The sequence below is a fragment of the Clinocottus analis genome, unplaced genomic scaffold, assembly GCF_023055335.1.
Source record: "Clinocottus analis isolate CAN_PGR_092001 unplaced genomic scaffold, fCliAna1.0.p SCAF_10, whole genome shotgun sequence".
NCBI lineage: Eukaryota > Metazoa > Chordata > Actinopteri > Perciformes > Cottidae > Clinocottus > Clinocottus analis.
The window spans coordinates 7729854-7750014 of NW_027175821.1; the positions used below are offsets into that span (position 1 = coordinate 7729854).

The 20161-nt window shown below is 40.2% G+C and overlaps 4 protein-coding genes across 4 annotated transcripts; 3 read left to right on the forward strand and 1 right to left on the reverse strand.

The window, feature by feature from the left end:
• The first annotated feature begins 4353 nt into the window (after positions 1-4353).
• si:ch211-153b23.7 (uncharacterized) lies at positions 4354-5919 on the forward strand. The gene is made up of 4 exons (XM_068595412.1): positions 4354-4466; positions 4550-4798; positions 5042-5167; positions 5407-5919. The coding sequence occupies exons 1-4, from the start codon at positions 4368-4370 to the stop codon at positions 5644-5646; spliced, it is 714 nt and encodes a 237-aa protein (XP_068451513.1). The 5' UTR covers positions 4354-4367; the 3' UTR covers positions 5647-5919.
• Positions 5920-7566: 1647 nt separating this feature from the next.
• Positions 7567-9946, forward strand: zgc:174917 (uncharacterized protein LOC565650 homolog). Its single transcript, XM_068595414.1, has 6 exons — positions 7567-7696; positions 8181-8418; positions 8500-8591; positions 9235-9374; positions 9470-9574; positions 9668-9946. The coding sequence occupies exons 1-6, from the start codon at positions 7567-7569 to the stop codon at positions 9752-9754; spliced, it is 792 nt and encodes a 263-aa protein (XP_068451515.1). The 3' UTR covers positions 9755-9946.
• Positions 9947-11098: 1152 nt separating this feature from the next.
• si:ch211-153b23.5 (uncharacterized protein LOC321177 homolog) lies at positions 11099-12598 on the reverse strand. Its single transcript, XM_068592527.1, has 5 exons — positions 12560-12598; positions 12075-12187; positions 11709-11880; positions 11391-11592; positions 11099-11302 (listed from the first exon to the last, which is right to left on the reverse strand). Exons 2-5 carry the CDS (start codon positions 12180-12182, stop codon positions 11107-11109), a joined length of 678 nt encoding a protein of 225 aa, XP_068448628.1. The 5' UTR covers positions 12183-12187; positions 12560-12598; the 3' UTR covers positions 11099-11106.
• Positions 12599-13459: 861 nt separating this feature from the next.
• si:ch211-153b23.4 (uncharacterized protein LOC335392 homolog) lies at positions 13460-17104 on the forward strand. Its single transcript, XM_068590890.1, has 9 exons — positions 13460-13511; positions 14010-14123; positions 14239-15912; positions 15991-16090; positions 16166-16314; positions 16427-16539; positions 16635-16724; positions 16816-16938; positions 17021-17104. The coding sequence occupies exons 1-9, from the start codon at positions 13460-13462 to the stop codon at positions 17102-17104; spliced, it is 2499 nt and encodes an 832-aa protein (XP_068446991.1).
• The last annotated feature ends 3057 nt before the right edge of the window (positions 17105-20161 follow it).

The window sequence follows — 20161 nt, forward strand, 5'->3', positions numbered from 1 at the left end:
GAGGCGAATGTGGAGCAGACGACGTTGGCAAATTAATTTTTGGTGTGTTAATAAAAGACAGCTTAGCCTGACTAAGAGGAACATAATTACAAAATTCCTTTAATTTACTTGATTGCCCCTTGGATGAACATGGGATTTCCTAATTAACCTGCTGCAGCCCACTTCCCTCAATACCAATAATGAGCAGACGAGTGAATGCAATCACCCTGACCCTATTATTATTTGTCATGAATAAATGTATGTGTCACAATTATTATCAATTACATGTTCTGCAATTATGCATATCCATGCAGCTCCCCTGCTATTAGCTCTTTCCTGAATTGCTCATTTAAAAAAACGACAGCTCGGCTAGCAGGCAACAGTCTCCTCACTAACGCGCACCACATTCACAAACAAGAACACTTCCTACACAGAGTGGAGTTTTCAAGATGATGTCAAAACAAGACTTTAACTGTTCAAACAATATAACTAATGTACACTGCGTGTATTCACTTCACCACAGTGGGACAGACCCAGTTGTCAGAGTCACTTCCTCCTCTCATAACTTTGCATCACGTGGCTAAAGATCTCAGCTACTTCCTCTTTTGCTACGTTTCAATACTGACGACACTATTTACTTTCCATCACACCCTCAGCAGACAAGCGTTGCCCCGTGTGTGGAGCAGCGTTAACACTTCATGCGACACTTGATCAAGATTTGGACATTTCAACGATCATGGATGGAGACGTGTTGTCTTTGTCGTCTTTCTCATCGTTATCATCCTCAGGAGCAACAGGAAGACAGGACGATACATCACCAAAGAACGACAGCAGCCTCATTCAGATTCAACAGGATCACAAATCAAGTGAAGAAGTATGGTATGTATGTTTCCCATTTCTACATTACGAGGTGAACACAAAAACAGGAACATATCATAGAACAATTGATAACAATTTAATCTAACAACTCCACCAACTGCCGCCATCAACACCTCTCTGACTGAGCGTGAACCAATGTTAAACATCGTAGAGCAAGTATGAAGTAGCATTTATTGTAGGGATATTGTGTTTTACAGGGTTTTCAGCACTAATAAAGATTATGTAATGCCATCATCTGTTACATATGTATTCAATTCTAGAAACAGAAACACATTATGGATTAAATATGTTTCATAAATTCAATGAGAGGAGGAATAAAGAGTGAATGCGGAGTTTCCTATGACGTCATGAGATCATTTCATCATTTTACAACACTGATACTCATCACATTGTAAAAAATACAGAAATGATTAGTCTGCCTTAAAATAACCACGTTGAAATAGTGAAACTGCACACTTCTCTCCTCTGTAAGAGGATCCATCTGACTGTGGTCATCGACCAGTAACGCAGGCTGATCTATTGTGATATTTCTCAGGTTTGCCACCAACAAGCAGGCTCTCTCTCTTTATCATATGCCGGGACAGAGAATTATCACATCGCTGCTGGAAGCAGTCGCATTTTGGTGTCATTCCAAATCGACATACAATTGAAAACTTTGCGAAACTGGGTCAGACAATGTGCATCGGCTGTCAGAGAAGCTGAAAAAGAAAAGGCTGTGGATCAGAGCGACATGGAGCATTGTGTGGTCCCAATAGGATGGCTGAATACACAGACTGGATTTCCAAGGCAGGCTGGTGGGCATGCATATGTGAGCATTTTGTAGTCAAACTGGCCACATCAAAAAAAAAAAAAAGGCTCCATTTTGTGTGCTTCATTTCAGCTTCTCGCTTCACACACTTCCCAAACTGCAGACCTGTAGGTTCCGTGTGGCTAATTTTCTCGTTAGTGTCCATTGTTCCTGCCTTGTTGAACTGGATGACAGGTGGTACAGAGTGCTGATTTGGACAAATCGTTTCACTCTTGGTTAACTTTTCTATTATGTACTTTTTAATTGTCTAATGGGATGTAGCTTTCACACAAATCACACAGAGGCAATGTATCTTAATATAGCACTTCATTGTAATGTAACCTTGTTTTAGGATATTATCTTTTCTGAAAAGTCTTTTTTCTTCAGGAAATAAGGAAAATCCCTTTGTTCTGAACATGATAACACATTTTTTAGCATTATCCTGAACAGGCTTATACGCTAAAAGCCCCTAAATATGCCAATTCCCATATAATTAGATAAGAAGATTGGTACAACTGGCAAACCTTTTCATACAAAATATGAACCTACAGCCAGCAGGTTGTTAGTTTAAAATCTAAAATTTGCTGATAGAAAGAGCAAGTTTAGCTCTTTCCAGCTGTTTCATGTCTTTGTAAGAAACTAGTGTCAATCTTCTCAATTGACTCTTTGCACAACACGCACACTTATTTGTTTCATTCTTTCAGCATCAGAGAACAATGAATGTCTAATCTTTTATTTCAATTATCCCAGATTAGAGCTCTCCAACCCAGTCCCGCAGTGTGTGTCTGTTCTGGCCTACACGCTCCAACATTGTGACCATGCACACACAACCAAAGAAAGGACAGCAGATTGATGAAGGATGTTGTGTCTTCTCCCAGGAAAAATGTTGTTTTACTGTGTGAAAATAAAGATATAGTTGGCAGAGGCAGAAGATCTTTTACATATTTAGTAGCTACATTAACAACACGTAGAATTATGTCAACAACGCCTTTCCCAGCAACAAAGTATACAATCGAATGTGTCTACAGCGAATTACCACTCATTCCTTGCAAGCATCTTTTTTCACATGTGCAGGAGAAAGTGCTTTATTTTTAAAACAGAGCTTACTTTGAGCGGACAGAACGCAGCGGCGAGGCCATTGTCGCCTCAATCCAGAGTTGCCAGATTTGAACCCATTGTAGATCAATATTTTTACACATTTGTTGCAACAAACCAAGTCCAATCAATTTCCATCTTTGTCAGTAACAACTGGAATGGGAGGTGATCACAGATTGTGGTTCTTTGTCGTACTTCGCTCTCTGAGGCTACAGCAGTGTGAAGGAGCCCGAGGGGCTACATTCAGATTCGTGTGTTCTTCCATAGCTGGCAGATCCCCCCGGGCTTAAGATCTCCTCTACATCTCTGTCAGCTATGCCTTAGAGACAAGACCTCACAGCAGGGCTGGTGATAGGGAAACTAGTTTCACGATTAATCTTTGCAAATAGTGGTTTAATAGAAATCACCATTTTGCAGGGGTCCTCGGCCATTTTTTTCCCAGCATCGATATGCAAAGACATCTAATAGTAAACAGAGATTCTGATTGGCTAGTATACAGATGAATGCACCCACCTGTGTATGTGTGTGTGTGTGTGTGTCGGAGTTTCTTAAAGTGCATAATGTGACTGCATGACTGTGTGTGTGTGTGGGTGTGCATAATAGCTCCCATTCAATTCTCCGTAAGTGCACTCTGTGCGAGTGGGTGTTCAAAAGTACTCTGACGTTCTTTTGTGCGCACACGCGTTTGTTTATTAATGGAAATCCTCTGCTAATGTTCTTCATCATGACTTTATTTATGGAACATTTTCTCTGTAACTGTGTCTGTGTGTTGGTGTGTGATGCAGGACAGAGGATGTGAGTACCGTGGGTGGCAGCAGGCTGCTGTCCACTGAGGAGCAGGTCACTCTGATCACTGAGAGCATGACTGTCACCTCTGCTGACCAGGAGAAACTGCTGCTGCTCAACAAGAACACTGAGCTCCGCCGAGTCAACAAAGAGGTACAACATCAAACCAGTGCCGATTCTCTACAAAACCACATTTGTATTGCTGATGTTGGCAATTACATCACTTCCCTGAAAACCAGAGGAGGACTGTGGGCGTTGTGTGAAAAACGCCGCTAAGCTCTGAAGAATCATCATTAAACTTGCACAACCTTTGCTTCTTGATTGGATGGGGCTTAATACAAAGAAAAAAAGGGAAAGAACACATGATTCTCTCAACTGTGATGTATCTAGAGTGTTTTATGTAGTGTCTCGCCTCACTGATCTAAATCTACTGCCCGATGCCCACTTTGTTATCAGGACTGACGGGACAATGAACACAGACTCCTGCCATCAATGGCTGCGGTGGCACTGATGATAATGTGATGATGGTGATGTTGTGTTACAGCTGATGAAGCTGAATGAGGACTGGGACCAGGTGTATCGCAGCGCTACGCTCGGTCTCCAGCACAGATCGGAGGCATTGGAGCTGGAGAACACCGCTGTCAAACAGCTCAACAGCAGACTGCTGCTCAAAGTCGAGCACCTGCAGGTAAACACACAACAGCACTTCAGTTGTAGATATAGAAGACATGGGTGTGATACCTAAATGGTGAGTCATGGCTTAGGAGGTATTGATGATGGAAGATAATAGATGTGGTGTATGTGTGTGCAGAGGGCAAAGGAGTACTATGAGCAGGCGTTGATGCTGGAGCTGAAGAAGAACCAGGAGCTGTATGAATACATCAGGTTGATGGAAAGCAGGATGCACCACCCAGAGAGACACTGCACACCTGACAAACAGGTATCATACTTGTCAGTGGAAAATGTTCTCATGAGTTGAGACTTGTACATTGTGAATGATTTGTTCTTCTATCTTTACTGTAGGGCGGCTTTAATGTTGTGATACGCGGCACTGTGACGGAGCCCACCACTAATCCTCCAGTAGGTCTCGATTTGTCATCCAGTCACGTCTCTGGATGCAACCCCTCATCCTCCTTTTTCACAGCGTCTTCCAACCCAGAGGCTGGGCAGCAGGGAACAAGCCAAAGTGGAGGTACCCCAGTGGGAGCACTGGGAGACTCCCAGCGAGAAGTGCAGGATCTAAAAGAGCAGCTTGAGGCACTGCATTGTCAGGTAGGCTGCTCTCTCCGGCTCGGCATCAAAAGACGTTCTCATTTGTGATGTGATGAGAGCAAAACTGAAGTCAGCTCACTGTTGCCAGGGAAATATTTGCTTAACGCTTAAGCTTGAATTACACGGTAAAGTGCACCATCAAGTGGTGGCTTGGCGCTGTTTCTCACAGGAAAACAAGAAGTATCTGCAGAAGATCCGGCTTTGATATTGGCTCACTGCCATATTGATGTTTTGTGTCAGCAGACCCAGATACATGAGGCAGAATATCAGACTAAGCATACAGACCACAAACACACACTCCAGGAGAACCGGAGGCTGAGGAAGAAAAGGGAGGAGATGCACCAACAGGTGGCACTACTGCAAGAGCAGGTAGTGTTGTCCAGTTCACATTTACACAAATGCACCTTCTGCCAAAAGCACATACACATGCACATTCATACTCAATGAAACATCTTGTAAACATGACTGTGGTATGATCGTGAATACAATACATGATGATGCACCACGTTATTGCTGATTCCTGAATTTCTTTAGGCGTGTTTTTACGATAGAATCTCATGATTTTCGATGATTTTTGTTTCCTGTCTCTGGTTATGACATTGCGACAGCTCAAGGTTTATGAGGATGACTTCCGCCGGGAGCGGTCGGACAAACAGATGCTGCAGCGGCTGTTGATGAAGAAAGCGCCTCCAAACAAGGACCCTGTGCTCGTCCACCGCTGCAATAACGAGCAGCAGCCACCAGGGGGAGACAAGAGGACACAAAGTGGAGAGAAAAGAAAGCAGCACCACCCACTCTGCCCAAAGCACACACACAGGGACAAAGACCAGACTGAAGGTCGGAGATGAATTCAACGGTCAAAATGTAGCCTTCAATTTTTAGTTGTCCTTAATACTCACTGACAGAACTTGTATCTGATTAATAACAAATTCTGTTTATGTTAATGGTAATAACCCAACAGGAGCAAATCTGAGTTCAAATAAATTGTTCTTTTAGGGTTCTGCTTTCTGCCCGTCATAATAAATATAGTGTTTTACTGTACAATCTTTACCATAACAGTTGCCAAGTTACCCATTTGTATATATCATTAATATATTTTATATATGTTTTTTAATATATCTCTTTCCAATATACAGTATATTTTTCTTCATTTTTGTTTACTCTGACTTTGATTACTATCAAAGATATACAAAACAATATTAATACATTCAAAATAATAGAAAATAAATCATAATAACCGTTATAAACTGGTGGTTTGTTATTGCTTCAAGGTCTCTCTGTCAGAGGAGGTTATCCAGCCTATTACAAAAAGCAGGTTTATCATGTCTTCCTTATGTTATTCATTACTTAGAAGTCTGAAAATAATGCTGCTGTTTCCTGTTCACTGGTCCATGTCATAACTAAAACTATTGACACATATCATCACACAATAGAGATGGCCAGCATGTAATCAGGGGTTTGCCTTTAAATAAGTCTCTCAACATTGACAGAAAGTTCCTTCATATTGTGTCCTTTAATACAAAAGTATTAAAGGACACAATATGAAGCGCATTTCATGAAGCGGTCTATAAAAAGAAATCTATCAATTTCATATAATTAGTTGTAAATGTGTATCATGCGTCAGAAACTAGACGACTAAATAAATCCATGAGGACACCAAGAGGTTGCATTATATGTTTCTGGTCACTGTGATGGAAGTTATATTGTGGACGCTGCTGTTTCTTCACCACACACACAGACAACGATCTGCGTCCACAAACATGATTCTCACACAGTTTTCAGAACTAGAAGTTGATAACTTGTTTGTATATGTTGCTAAGTATTTACCTTCTTCCCTATTTATTCATCCAAATGTAAGCGCCTAATAATTATCATGTATAAATCACTCACTTTTTCACTATTTTGGTACACTTGTTATATAACTCTGAGATATTAGGTTGAGGGTACTGCATTTTTCTAGTTTCTATTTATATTGCAGTGGGTCCAAAGAAAAAAATGGTAATATCTTGATAAAAAATATATATATTTATGTTTTTTTCAACATTCATGCAGGATGACACATTGTTTGTCTACTGATATTCTTAAAGACAAACAGAAAACATTAATAACAATGTTGGTATAATATCTGGAACAATAATAAATGAATAAAAACTAAACAAAAAGGGATCTGGCTATAAAATCTTTCATTAATTTTACTGGTGCTTGTTTGGATTTTCCCATCTGACATTACATTTTCTATTCCATTGTAAACACTCGCAAAAACACACCCACCAACATTAAAGGTCTCTTTGTATCATGATCCGTCATCATTCATTCACTTCCTGACCAGGAAGTAAAAATGTTTTTCTAAGAATTTTTGTTTTTAAATGACCGAGTAACAGACAGAGATAACACAAGATTGATACGTAATTCCCAGAAAGAAAATGTGTCATGTTTTTAATGTCCCTTCAGGCCATGGGTTTTACCCTTCAGGAACACAAGACACCATGTATTGTATATTAATTGTAAGATGCTGACAAATGAAGGGGAGTTTCCAGCAGGTGCAACAGTATTAAATCGTTGGCACAGAGGAGCTTGTCAGAAACGTCTCAAGAGAGAAGACTGAACACCAGGAAGGTATGGAGACAGTAGAAAGACACTGAAAAAGTTATAGTTAACACCGATAAGTGTAGTAACTTTGTGTGTGTGTGTGTGTGTGTGTGTGTGTGTGTGTGTGTGTGTGTGTGTGTGTGTCTCCAAGGTATCAGCTGTAAAACTGTCAAAAAAAGATGACTGCTTCCACAACTAAACTGCAGGAGATCTACAGCCAGCAGGGCTTCTTGTCTGCGCTGCCTGTGTTGAAGGAGACTGAGCTGATTGAGGCCAAGCGGGCCTTTTCTGAGCTGGAGAAGGAATTCGGTAAGTAGCACTGGACGAATTTATCTGCTACATTTTGTTGTACAAAGTTAGGAAAGCAATGTTTAAGTCCAGCCTGATGTAGCCTCGCACATAAAAGAGGGACCCAAGTGTCTTCCACTATGTGAAGCAGAGTTTATTCCTAAAACACTGGTATCGGATCATCACTGGATATCTTACCATACCCAAAACCCAAGTATCGGCACTAATAAGTTGATTCATTGCTTGTTGAAGAAAGAGGATGTATAATTAAGTGAAAAAAGATCATATTAATTGTACGACCATACGTAGAAATCAGGATTGTTGTTTGGTGTACTATATAGATTACAAGTCTAATTTGTAATCCTCAAAATGTATGTTTGTGTGCTGTTTCTTGTTCAGAGTGTATCCATTTTTGTTCTCTTTTTAACATAAAACAAAATTAAATATGGTAATTTATAGTGTTGCACTATTTGTCAGTGAATTGGTTTTCTGTGTGTGTTTCCAGGAGAGGAGTACACCCAGTACAGCCTCCACAACGTTCACCTTCAGTATCCCTGGGTGAGGAACCTAACCAAACACCCTCAAATCATACAAGTGGTCAAAGCCATCCTGGGTCCTGACATCATCCTGCTGGACTCCCGCTTCATTTGTAAATACCCAACACTCAAACCCGACATCCAGGAGAATGAAGAGGGAGAAATCAAAACTGCTCTTCCATACGTGGCCTGGCACCAGGACATGAGGTAAAGTCACACACTGAAAACACTGGGAGGTCTTATTTAGTTGTGTTTAGTTTTCTTTAATTGTGATCGTTTGGTTCACAGGTATTGGGGTATTGCCGGTGGTCCTGTTCTCTCGGTGTGGCTCGCTTTGGATGACTCACTGCAAGAGAACGGTGCCCTTCAGGTCATCCCAGGTACCTCGGCTACTCATTTCTCATTCTCTTGCCCTGGTTAATTCTTTTCATGCTTCTGATTGCTGTAATTATTCAAATTGCTTCAATATTATAATAAAAGATATTAATTTACTTCCCGCAATACATGTAGCTGTGTAACTGTGTTGACTGTTTTCCAGTTAAATGAGGATACAGCTGAAGTCATTGTTTTTGGGGCCAATAAAGAAAGACAGTTCTTACCTCAATAGTCTCACCGTAAAGAGTCAGAACCGAGCTCTAAAACCTGCTGTTACCCTGGAATCACACATCTCAGTAGAATAGCTAAGACTTTGCATAATGCTTACAACCTTCTAATTCTAGAACATACATTATTAGTGTGTATAATGAGTTTGTTTTATTGTTTTTACTCTCTGTGCTTTTGATTTTTTTTAAATTGTTTGTATTGTTTTACTATGTGTTTGTGTTTGATTGCTTTTATTATTTTTTTATCTTCATTATCTTTTTCCTGTATCATCTTTAAAGCACTTTGGGTTGTTTTCAGGTTTAAAATATGGTTTTTAAATACATTCAACTTACCCTGATGAGACCAGCATGAATAGCTTTTTTAAAAAAAAATAAACAACCTGCTCTATAATGTGGAACCTCTCACCTTTGCGCCTTGTAGGTAGCCACTGCGCGGGCATGTTGCCCCATCACCCAGCGACCCGCCCTGGAAACATGCTGTCGGTCAATCAGGAGATCTCAGAGGAGCTGGTGCTGGCGGATGAAGCTGTGTTATGCCCTCTGTTAGCTGGGCAGATGTCTGTGAGTGGATTCCCTGTTTGTTAATTAAGGATGACAGAGTTATGAATAGTTTGAGTTAAAGACCAGTTGGATTAATTAGGATTTGTTTTTGATAGATTCATGATGGACTTCTTGTCCATGCCAGTGATGCCAACACGTCTCAGAGGAGGCGATGTGGATTTGTCATCCGTTATGTTTCCACATGTGCATATCCAATACAGGTCAGACTAAGATTCATGTATTGGTATATCCCATACAGATTATAATTTTAAAATGTTATGTTGATCCTGTTTTCTTTCTTTTTTTTGCGGTAGGATCCTGATCGTCCCAGGAAATTTGCAGCAACAGTGTTGGTCTGTGGCACGGATCAGTTCAATCATTTCTCCGACAAAACCACATGAATATGTCTTTGGTTCTACAAAAGTAGATACTTGTACGCCTTCCTGGAATATTTCATACTGAGACCAAATGTCTAGTATATGGTATGTGTATGAATGATGTTGTTTATCAAAAATTAGTGCATATTTCTATACTGGTTTGAACTTAATTGTATAGTAATGAAATGTTGCAACTGTTATTGGATTATTATTTAATAAAATATGGTTTTAATGTTAAGAATGTGTCAACATTATATTGTGTCATATAAACATTAAACTGGATTGTTTTAAACTTCTAACGATACTCCAAAAAATAATTAAATTTAGCATTAAAGCATTGAAGCATTAGCATAAATTAGCATTCAATCAAAAATCCTTTAAAAAATAATAAAAAGTATTGATAAATATTCAAAAAAAATATAAGTTCATGAACTGAATTTAATATATTCTATATTAAATCATACTTCAATGGCACAAGGCTGTGTATTACATATTTTTTTAACCACAAATGACAATAATTTACAAATGGGGAATCCGACATTTAGAAAAAGTATGAAAGCCAATTATGAAACATATAATCGTCAAACTTTTTAATCAAGAATAAAACATGTATAACTGTGTTTATTAATTGCATACTAATTAATGACTAATGAGTGTTCATGTTGGAACAAATGTTTTTATAAATGATGAGTTAAGTGTACTCATGCTTAACTAATGCAAATTTAAAAAAATCAAAGGTAATTTAAGGATTTAAGACTCAGTTTGTCTTTTTGCAAGAACAATTAAGAATAAGTGTTCTTGTTTAACAGTAATTAATGGATTTTTGTGAATTATATTTCATACAAGATTTTACAAACAAAGAATACACGTTTTAACAACACCAGAAGCAACACCCATGTTACTGTAGACACTTAAACCATTTCAAAGATTGTTTGACAAGCAAAAGGAAAACCAGTAAGAAAGGCAGATATCTTAATCACCATGTAAAGTGTTTCTGTCAGGGTTTAATGTTCCTTCCCGTGAGCTCCTGCTTGGCTAACATGCGGGTAGCAGTCCCGTGGATCTCAGCCTGGACAATGCAATGAAATTTAAAAACAGGCCTTCAGAGACAGATGGAGGGCTAAACAATAATCTGCCCTGCATAATACACCAGTGAAGACTTCCTTGTTAAGTTTTAGTTGTCATTGTTTTATTCCAATAAAGAAGACAATTGCAATATTGTAATTTTGTACAGTTACTTTTACTGAAAATCTCAAAGCAACACATTAATGATACACCATCAGAAAAATGCTCATGTACTGTATAATTTAATATCAAAGACTATGCTTAATCAGAAAATCACAATTGGGTTTCAAGCATCTAGTATATAATGAGACTTATTTAGCCAGCTTCAGTGTCTCTTTAACCATGACTCCAATTCCATCAAAAACGTTATGAACGGGAGCATTGCACATGAATGCAGAGGTGGTGACCAGTTTATTTTTGACATCAACGTGTGCTTTCTCCACATCCGTGTTGACGTGTTTGCAGCCCATCTCCTTCATGGCGGCTGCTGTCTGAGCATGCGGCCACCTAACAGGGAAAAAGAGAAGGAACGTTAGAACGGTAGAACTGTGTATACTATGTATACTGAGTATGAAAGAAAGACTATGTTACACACTTGTCACACTCTTTGTCCTGTCCCACAGTGATCTCACAGCCGGGCAGGATTTTGGCAGCGAGGATAGGGGAGATGCAGCACATGCCCATCGGCTTCCCGGCTTTGTGGAAAGCCTTGAGGAGCTTCTCTAAATGTGGCTGGATGGTGAACTCCTTGTTCTTCACTGCCCAGTCACTCAGGTTCTTCGCCACACCAAAGCCCCCTGAATGAGAGTACACAGGATTCATTAAGAATATAACAATTTTGCAAGTGGAAAAAAAGAAAAATATTGCGAATATTTGACTCGATGGAGTCAATTCATGGTTGGTTCAGCCGAACCTGGGATAATGACGGCATCAAATGCTGAAACTTCTAACTTTGCCAGATCGGTCACGTCACCCCTGGCGATGCGAGCGCTTTCCTGCAGGATGTTTCTCTTCTCCTCTGAAGGTTTCCCCTCACAGTGATTGACAACATGCATCTGTTCTGCATTCGGAGCAAACATCTGCACCTGGAATGAAACACGTAAAACTTAGTAGCTAAGGACTAGGGGATCTACTGACAGTTGTGTGTCCTCTTTTATTCCTAAATAAATACATAAAAAACATGTCCATGAATGCTGCATTGTCCCTTTTAAAGTGACTGAATCCAGAAATTTGACATAAAATAACAGTCATAAGTTTATATTTGTTTATATTTTCTTACTTTTGCTCCAGCTCGACTCAGATGGACGAGGACAGCGGAGGCCTCGTGGATCTCTGTGCCGTCGTAGACTCCACAGCCTGCCAGAATAACTGCAACACGCTTTGACATGGTTCCTATAAAACCAACACATATAGTGTTTATGTCCCGTATTTGTTTCCCTATCAGACATGAAGAGCGCTGCATCTGAGCCGCCGATTACACTTGTTTACATAAATAATGCACAGAGCCAGGGGACAGAGGAGTAGCTGCTGCCAGGTATACTGCTGACACCTACAGGTGCAGATACAGGAAGAGGTTGGAGTCGACACCTTTTAAAGCATTTGACCATTTCCCTCGTGCATTTCTCAATGTTTTTTTTTTGTTGTTGTTTTTTTTCGCATTTCATCAATACATTGTCATCTAAAATCAACGTGTTTGTTACTAAAAAATATTAGGAGAACAGATTAGCTCAGATTCGAAGTGAAGACGATGAAGCTCGATCTTACCTGAAGTTGTAGATGTGCGGTCGGCGGTCTGGATGTGAGTGATGGAGCTGCTCAGCGGAGGTGTGCTGACGGAGCTCTGAAGCAGACTCTTTATAGTCCTGCTCCTCCGGCTCCTCCCACAGCTGCCTAACAACCAGGTAACCAGAGCACGGCGCGACTTGCATGGCCAGCTTTCGAGGAAATGCTGAATCATGCCTCCCGGTAATTTAGTTGTCAATGAATAATAAAAGTGATGTTATGATGGAACTAAATTACAGGATTTGTTTGTTTCACTGAGTTGTGTTCATGTTCTGGGTTTGAACATGATTTCATTATAAAAAATAATTATTGAATATGTTAGATAATGAAGCCCCCATTCATTTATGATTATGCTAAATATACACCAAAAAAATATTGGTGCTTTGAGTAGAATATGAATGTCAGTGGTATTGCCGTTATCGACATTTTATGAAGCACAATTGGAGGAAAAAAAATATATCAAGAAAAACAGGAATTATTTTACATGTTAGTCACAAACTAGATGTAAAAAAAATATCGCAATAACAAATTGTATTTCCCAAATGCGAATTACCTGCACCACGTTGAGAATAAAAACTATAACGACATAAGGCTACAGTACAGGTGTGTTTTAACGCAGCCAGCCTAAATCTCCTCTTACATAATGTATCATAGTGACGATGTTCCCAAATAACTTCTACATTACTCTTGGGATCATTTTGTCATTTTAGTCGCCTGTTCCTGCACACTGTGACTTGCCTATGTGAGGGTTTTCCCAGTGATGCGCGTGCTCGACTCAAATGCAGTCCATGGGTGCGGCTCACTTTGTCCTGCGGGCTGCTGACGTCACACGCATATGTACTATATAGTTCAGCCTCAGGTCTCTAGACATCAACTCCGACTATGGCTCAACACTCACTGCATGTGTCCATCGGCATACTGGGCATCTCTGGCGGTAAGCTTTTAATTGCCTGCGCTTGTGACTCATGTTTGCCATTGGCGATATACGAAGCAGCCATAAGCCTCCGTAGAACTGTTTTAGTATCATTACTTGTTGTTATGAAAGTGACACCCTGCTTGATTTTGGTATACACAATTCTAAAAGTAATACTGTAGCATATAGCCTACGTTTTAAAACCCCCCAAAATATCAGATTCGTATTATCCATCAAATGTCATGGTATTGTGTAGTAAATGAATACATTTTTAAAAGCATGTTGTTAACGTTTTACGCTGTCGATACTTAAACTGAAAGCTTTAAAAGAGCTTACTGCTAATGACAGAAAGCTTCTTTGATTTTAAAACTAATCGTACCAACTATATTTCTAAAAATAATAAGCTACATAGAATATGTAATAGTCTGAAAAAAATAATTGGGAATACAGCTGCTGTTCACATCACAGTTATCATATGTATTTGTTGTTAATTAATTACCTGCACCTTCTGACTTGTAGGTTCTCTCTTGCTTTCCGTGACCAACTATGCCAGCTCACCTACAAAGGACTTCATCCCCCATACTGCACTGGGGATTCTCCTCCTCATCATTGCAGTCCTCTTAGCTTACGCAGGTTGTATTTGATGAAAGCTTATTACCAGAAAAAATACATGTATGTGTAGTGTTGGTTGATTTGTATTTGTTTGTAAAACTCACAATCCTCTCCTCTGTTTTCACCTGCATCTTAGGTATCTCCCACAGTCTGTCCCATGCCCAGCTGTTTTCCTCACTGTGTCTGACAGTTTCTGCCCTGTGGTGTGGTTCAGGTCTGGTGTACATCCTGGTGGGGCAGGCGGTGCTGAAGCCTCCAGAGCTGAGTTCCTCTCTGGTTCCCGGCCTGGCAGCCTTTACCTTAGCCCTGGTCATCATAGGCGGCGTAGCAGTTGTAGTAAAGAAAGCAGTCTTATGTATCATAGCGATCGGCATAAGTTCAGCAAGTGCCCATCAAATCGCCGGGTTGTCAGCTTCAGGTTTTGGTCAGTCTGCAACAGCTGCCAGCTACCTTCTGGTCTGTCTGGTGGGCGGTTACTTTGCTTTTGGACATCTGCTGTACAGCATCACTCGCGGTAAACTGGAGCCTCCAGGAACGGGCTTGAGGGGAAAAACTGACCTGAAAGCAGAGCAGAACCAGGGGTGTAGTGATGCAGTGTCGGTGGGTCTGGTGATGAACTTGCTGTCTGCCTCTGTGTTAGCATGTCCTTTGTTAGGCGTGGTGCCCCAGCTTTCAATCATTCACGTCCCCTGGCTGTGGACAGCGGGAATCTTCCAGCTGGGCATGTGTGTCCTCTTCTACCGGGCCATGGACACACTGGCTGCCACGTTTTATGGCTTCACTGCTCTGCTGAAATTTGCAGAGGGCTACAGCGCTCTCCTATCAACCTCATTTCTGTCTTTCTCCCCTATTCCCATCCCCATTGTCTTCTCTCTGCTTTTCTTAATCCTGGCTCTGTTCAGTTGTCAGAAGAGCTTGCTGGAGGGAGTCTACCAGTTATTCTTTGCTGCGTATTGCATTGCCATTGCAGCCCAGCCTCAAGGCTTCTTCCAAGGAGGCACCCAGGGTGTTCAGGGAGCTATATTTGTGTTCTCAGCCGGCATGCTTTTCATTACCACATATAATATGGTGTCCACTACAAAGATTCCTACGGGCAAGGGCTATTTCAAAGCTTTAGTGACCAGGATGCAGCATCTTACTCTCAGAGCCCATGATAAAGATCTACACGTACCTCACCTGGGCTACTCCAAGTATGCTGACGCAGAGGTGTTAGGCCACGCCTGTAATGTGCTAGCTGCTTTTGCTGTAACAGCCGCAGTTGATCACATGAATCCTCTGTCTGTGCTGGTTGTGCCCTGGGTGGTGGTGGCTGGAGGGGCTCTCCAGCTGCTCTGTGGTTCAGTGGCTTTTGCTCGAGGTAAAACCTTTGAGAGCACGGTTTTTATTTTCTATGGGGTGATGTGGGCAGTGTGGGGTTTGACACGATACGGCAGCTTGTACGGGGAAACCCGAAGCTTTAATGTGGCTGTCGGGATTATTAGCTTCATGGTGTTTAACTGCTTAGTGACAGCTGCAGCGCTGTTTGTAAGTGTTGCTTGGTTTGCTTATGCCCTCACCTTCCAGCTCATCCTCATCAGCTTCCTGCTGGATGCAGTAGGTGCACTGCCTTTTGGTTATGACATAGGAGTCACCATTATTTTTGGTCTGGTCAGTTTTTATTGTTTCTTGGCGCACATTTTTAACAGCACCTTCAAGTCCCCACTGATGCCCTTTGGACAACCTCTAGTTAAGCTGAGTGGGGTTGGAGGAGGTGCAGATATCTGTCTGCATGCACCCGCTCGCAAGGCCACATCGGTCCAGCAGATTGCAGGTGAGAATTTTCAAAAAATGAACCTTTTTTCAATAGTTGTTTACATACTTGATATTCATCTTATTTTTACATACGCAGAAATTATGAAAAATGGTGGCATATGTGGAATGCCTACTGACACCGTCTATGTGCTGGTGGCAGCATGCAACAGACCCGACGCAGTTGTCAAAGCTTACAAGTGAGTTTCCATTTTCGTGAAAGTGCAATTATCTGCATCCTTCTCCTGATTCCATCTCTAATGTCTGGGCTTCAGGGTGAAGAAGCAGGCGCAGGACCGCCCCATGTCCCTGTGGATCTCCTCCATCAAACAGCTGGAGCCGGTGCGACACCTGCTGAGCCCTCTGCTCCTTGACTTCATGGAGGCTGCATGGCCCTCCTCCATTAGCATGGTTATACCCAGGGGTAGGTGTGGGTTTATGGATGCGCATTTGTACGAGTGACATTTTGTGCGGGTGCCACATGTTGCATAATGGGGGTTTTATGAGTATCATATTAGTTGCTTTGCTTTTTCCAGGCCCATGGATGGATAACTTTGGTTTAGGAGATGCTGCTGAACACATAGGGACGCCCCAAAGCATTGCAATCAGAAACCCAGACTGTTCTGTGGCCACACATCTCATTAATCTGGTAAGAGCTATTGATTGCTCAAAATGTGAAATTAGTCACATTAGTGAAATTAGTCTGCAGTCTCTTTAGTAAATATAATAACCTTTTTTTTGCAGGTAGGGCCTGTCGCTGTAACCTCAGCCAACCCTTCAGGCGAGGCAGACACAACGCACCACAACCAGGTTTACGCCAAGCTGGGAAAAAAAGTTAGGACAGTTGTTCAGTGTTAATAAATAGACACAAGTGTTTTTATTTTATTTTTTCGCAGCAAACTACATATGCTTTTTGCTCGGTTAGGTGGATGGAGTGTTATGTGACGGACCCTCCCCAGAGAATATTGCATCTACTGTGGTTGACTGCACTAAGATTGAAACAGGGCACATTGGTTTCTTCAGAGTGGGTCTCATTCCTAAATCCAAGGTAGTATTCCTTCTTGTTTTATAATACACAGTTTCAGTTTGGTGTATGCTTACGCTAATACCTACTTTATTGTGCTTTGCAGGTTCTTCATATCTTTGAGGAGGTTCAAAAGCGACACAGAAGTGGGCAGACAAATCTTGCTTTTGAATATGATCTGCATCTGTAAGATGCACAAAGGGACAAGGGCTCAGGAGAAGATGACACAGCGGAATCAGGAAGTGGAAACTCAACGTCATTCACAGTTTCACTGGAACAAAGCCCAGTCCTCAGAAATGGGTCGTATGCTGCTCCTGCTGTCTTTGTGATGCCAAATGTAACCTAAATTCAGCTTTAGTACACACATTGGAAATGTAATGGTTGCCACACAGTGGTTTGAGGATGTCTCAGTTTTCTCCACACAGGGACAACCACACATGCTGTTCATGTGCTGGTTTAAGGTGCACAAACTATATTTATTCTACGTTAACTTTTTTATTAACGTTAACTTATTGGAATCTTGCATATTTGTACAAAAAAATCTTCAATATGCACACAGACTCTAATGCATTGTCACTTGTAAAACGACTCTCTGGTTAACTTGACTAATTTGTGTACTGTATATTGTATATTTAAAATGTAAATTGTCTATTTTTCTGAAAATGATCTTCCTTACAGTACATGGACTATATATGCTTTTTCATAATAAAATATACATTCAATGATTTACAAAAGCGGCTGCAGATATTCATAAAATACTATTTTAATATTTTATTGACTGTGTTTTACTTTACTCTATGAAAAATACATTACAATTACAGATCACTGCCAGGTATGAAAGTTACCTGATTCCACTTTAACTGTGTCCCTTAAGCGCAATAATATTTGAATATTGAAACAAGCAACATATGCATACAAGTATATATTCCTTAACTGAACTCTGAAGTAATGAGATGTGTTTCAAAAAGAAGATCAAGCTTTTGCATATTGTCTGCACATGTGTTAGAAATGTATCAAATAATAAAGACACATCGAAAGACAAAATACATGTGATACAATTAGAAACACTTTTCCATTTCTTTACATAGTCCTTTGGATTTTTTTAGAACAGACTTAGAAATAAATCACATATATTAATCAAATATTGTCTGACGATGCCTAACTTAAGTGGAAAATGTCTCAATATGGAAATAAAATAAACATCTTTGAATAATATCCATCATTTGCAACCATAATTTCAGTTACAAAAAAAATGATATATAACTATCCTTGATAAAGTGTGATCTTTTTATAGGTAACATGACGGTTGACCAAGATAAACAGAGCTTACCAAGAAGAAAAGATTATTTGATGAATCTGTTTTTCTTTTGTCAACCAGTAATTTTCCTATTCCTGGAAGATTAGTGTTTTAGGGTAAAATGAAACCATTGCTTTCGGTCAACTTGGCCAAGCTTACCATCTTTCCCCACTTCAATATTCTTACATCAAGTCACAAGGTTTCTTTATCGCCATGGTATAACACAAGGTTGTGGTAGTTTGTAATCCCATAAACTACACCAGAGAAACAGATTTAAAAAAGACAGATTTTATGGTGAAGTCAGGGAGATGCTCTCAATTCTAGTGGTGCAGCTGCTGATACTTCTGTAGCTCTTGCCAGACGGCAGGGTTTTGCTCTTTAATACCCTCTGAGCTATTCTCAACCTTAATTTCTCACCAATATTACTGATTCTTGGTGGATGGGTACCAAAGATGCTGTAGAGCCCTTCTGTCCTGGGCAGCGCACATCCCATAACAGCTTGTCATGTTTCTTATCAGGATGCCTTCTGTTAGTCTATGGTAAAGGTTAACAAGAACTTGGCATGCAAATCTTGCCTTTTTAAGTCTCCTCAAGAAATTTGAGTTCATAAACTTTGTCTGTATGTGAGGAAGTCCAATAACCAGTTCAATTAGGAGAGAAAAGATGAATGTAGTGGAGAATGCTCCCCAGAGAATGAAGCATAGGGTTTTCTCTTCCCCCAAGCAGGTATGAATTGAATGTGATCACTTAGCAGGCCAACCATTATGAAATACAGCCACGTTCATTTACTCTGCACTGACATGATGGCTGGAAATTGTTTTTAGAAATGTCTTCATTGTCCTACCATCTGAGCGACTATTAATACCCCATTTATGAGTTGTTTGTCATTTGTAGGTTCACAAGCTGCTGTTTCTGCTGTGTTGCCTCTGTTTTGCTTGTGTTGTCTCGGTTTTGTTTGCCATGTTGCCTTCCTTTTGCTTGTGTCGCCTCTTTCGCTTGTGTTGCCTTTGGTTTGTCTGTTGTTGCCACATGAAAAAAGGATAATTAGCAAGAATTTATCATCAATCATCTGTTAATAATAATAATTTGGCACTTGGCCGCTACAGTGAGATTTGTAATTTGTCCAGGCAATGCTGGTGGTGGTGGCTGATGAGGCTGAGAATGATGACAAAACTGAAAAAAAAAATAAATGAAAAAGAGGCAGAGGCGGTTGTGGAGGGCCATATTTAAAATTATATTAAAATAAAGACAGCAACAAGATGATCGACTAACATATGCAGACATCCAAAGCAAATGTGGGTTTTGTCACATTATAAATAAGAATAAACAGTAATCTGACTAAGTGCTACCAGTAGGAACTGCAGCCTAAAACTTAAATTATTCTTAAAACTTCCTTATGCAGAAATCAATGCGTAACACTGACAGAAGACACACTGTTGTTTCCTGATTCCTTATTGTCTGTAAATGCTATTAGTGTATCTGGTTTCCTGAAAATACTTCCAAACCCTTATTTAGTCTCTCGCTAGATGAAAAGAAAAAATATCATTAGGAATCATAGTGACGTGATGGAGTGTTTCGGTGACTCGTTACTTCCTGTTAGGAGTCAGTAAATTGTTAACCACAGTGATAACCTCAGAGAGGACAAAGGGGTTAATGAGTATCTGTATCAATTATCTTTAACAGTTGGCCTTTTTTCCCCATATCTTATTAGTTAATGAGTAAGAAGTTTAAGTAGACACCTTTGTTTAGTCATTTAAGAGGGGGAATTCAAAGGGTGTACAGAGCAGATTTGAGATACTTCAAAGGTGGTGTTGTAAAACTCAAAGGTAGATTTTTACAGATATCTTTGAGCGGCCTTTTTTATGTGTCAGGACAATTTTATTTCAATGAAAATTAAGTTTATCGTTTAACATGTATTCTATATTTTTGGAAAGTGATATATAAGGAAAA

What these genes read in the sequence shown, in the direction of transcription:
- si:ch211-153b23.5 (XM_068592527.1), bottom strand. Translation starts at nt 12,182, where the DNA reads ATGTCAAAGCGTGTTGCAGTTATTCTGGCAGGCTGTGGAGTCTACGAC. An exon ending in TGAGTCGAGCTGGAGCAAAA is followed by an intron (nt 11,881 to 12,074) that starts GTAAGAAAATAT and finishes GTTTCATTCCAG; the next exon opens with GTGCAGATGTTTGCTCCGAA. An exon ending in CAGGACAAAGAGTGTGACAA is followed by an intron (nt 11,303 to 11,390) that starts GTGTGTAACATA and finishes TTTCCCTGTTAG; the next exon opens with GTGGCCGCATGCTCAGACAG.
- si:ch211-153b23.4 (XM_068590890.1), top strand. Translation starts at nt 13,460, where the DNA reads ATGGCTCAACACTCACTGCATGTGTCCATCGGCATACTGGGCATCTCT. An exon ending in AGTCCTCTTAGCTTACGCAG is followed by an intron (nt 14,124 to 14,238) that starts GTTGTATTTGAT and finishes CCTGCATCTTAG; the next exon opens with GTATCTCCCACAGTCTGTCC. An exon ending in GCAGTTGTCAAAGCTTACAA is followed by an intron (nt 16,091 to 16,165) that starts GTGAGTTTCCAT and finishes TCTGGGCTTCAG; the next exon opens with GGTGAAGAAGCAGGCGCAGG.
- si:ch211-153b23.7 (XM_068595412.1), top strand. Translation starts at nt 4,368, where the DNA reads ATGCTGGAGCTGAAGAAGAACCAGGAGCTGTATGAATACATCAGGTTG. An exon ending in ACTGCACACCTGACAAACAG is followed by an intron (nt 4,467 to 4,549) that starts GTATCATACTTG and finishes TCTTTACTGTAG; the next exon opens with GGCGGCTTTAATGTTGTGAT. An exon ending in TGGCACTACTGCAAGAGCAG is followed by an intron (nt 5,168 to 5,406) that starts GTAGTGTTGTCC and finishes ACATTGCGACAG; the next exon opens with CTCAAGGTTTATGAGGATGA.
- zgc:174917 (XM_068595414.1), top strand. Translation starts at nt 7,567, where the DNA reads ATGACTGCTTCCACAACTAAACTGCAGGAGATCTACAGCCAGCAGGGC. An exon ending in GCCTGGCACCAGGACATGAG is followed by an intron (nt 8,419 to 8,499) that starts GTAAAGTCACAC and finishes TTTGGTTCACAG; the next exon opens with GTATTGGGGTATTGCCGGTG. An exon ending in TGCCCTTCAGGTCATCCCAG is followed by an intron (nt 8,592 to 9,234) that starts GTACCTCGGCTA and finishes TGCGCCTTGTAG; the next exon opens with GTAGCCACTGCGCGGGCATG.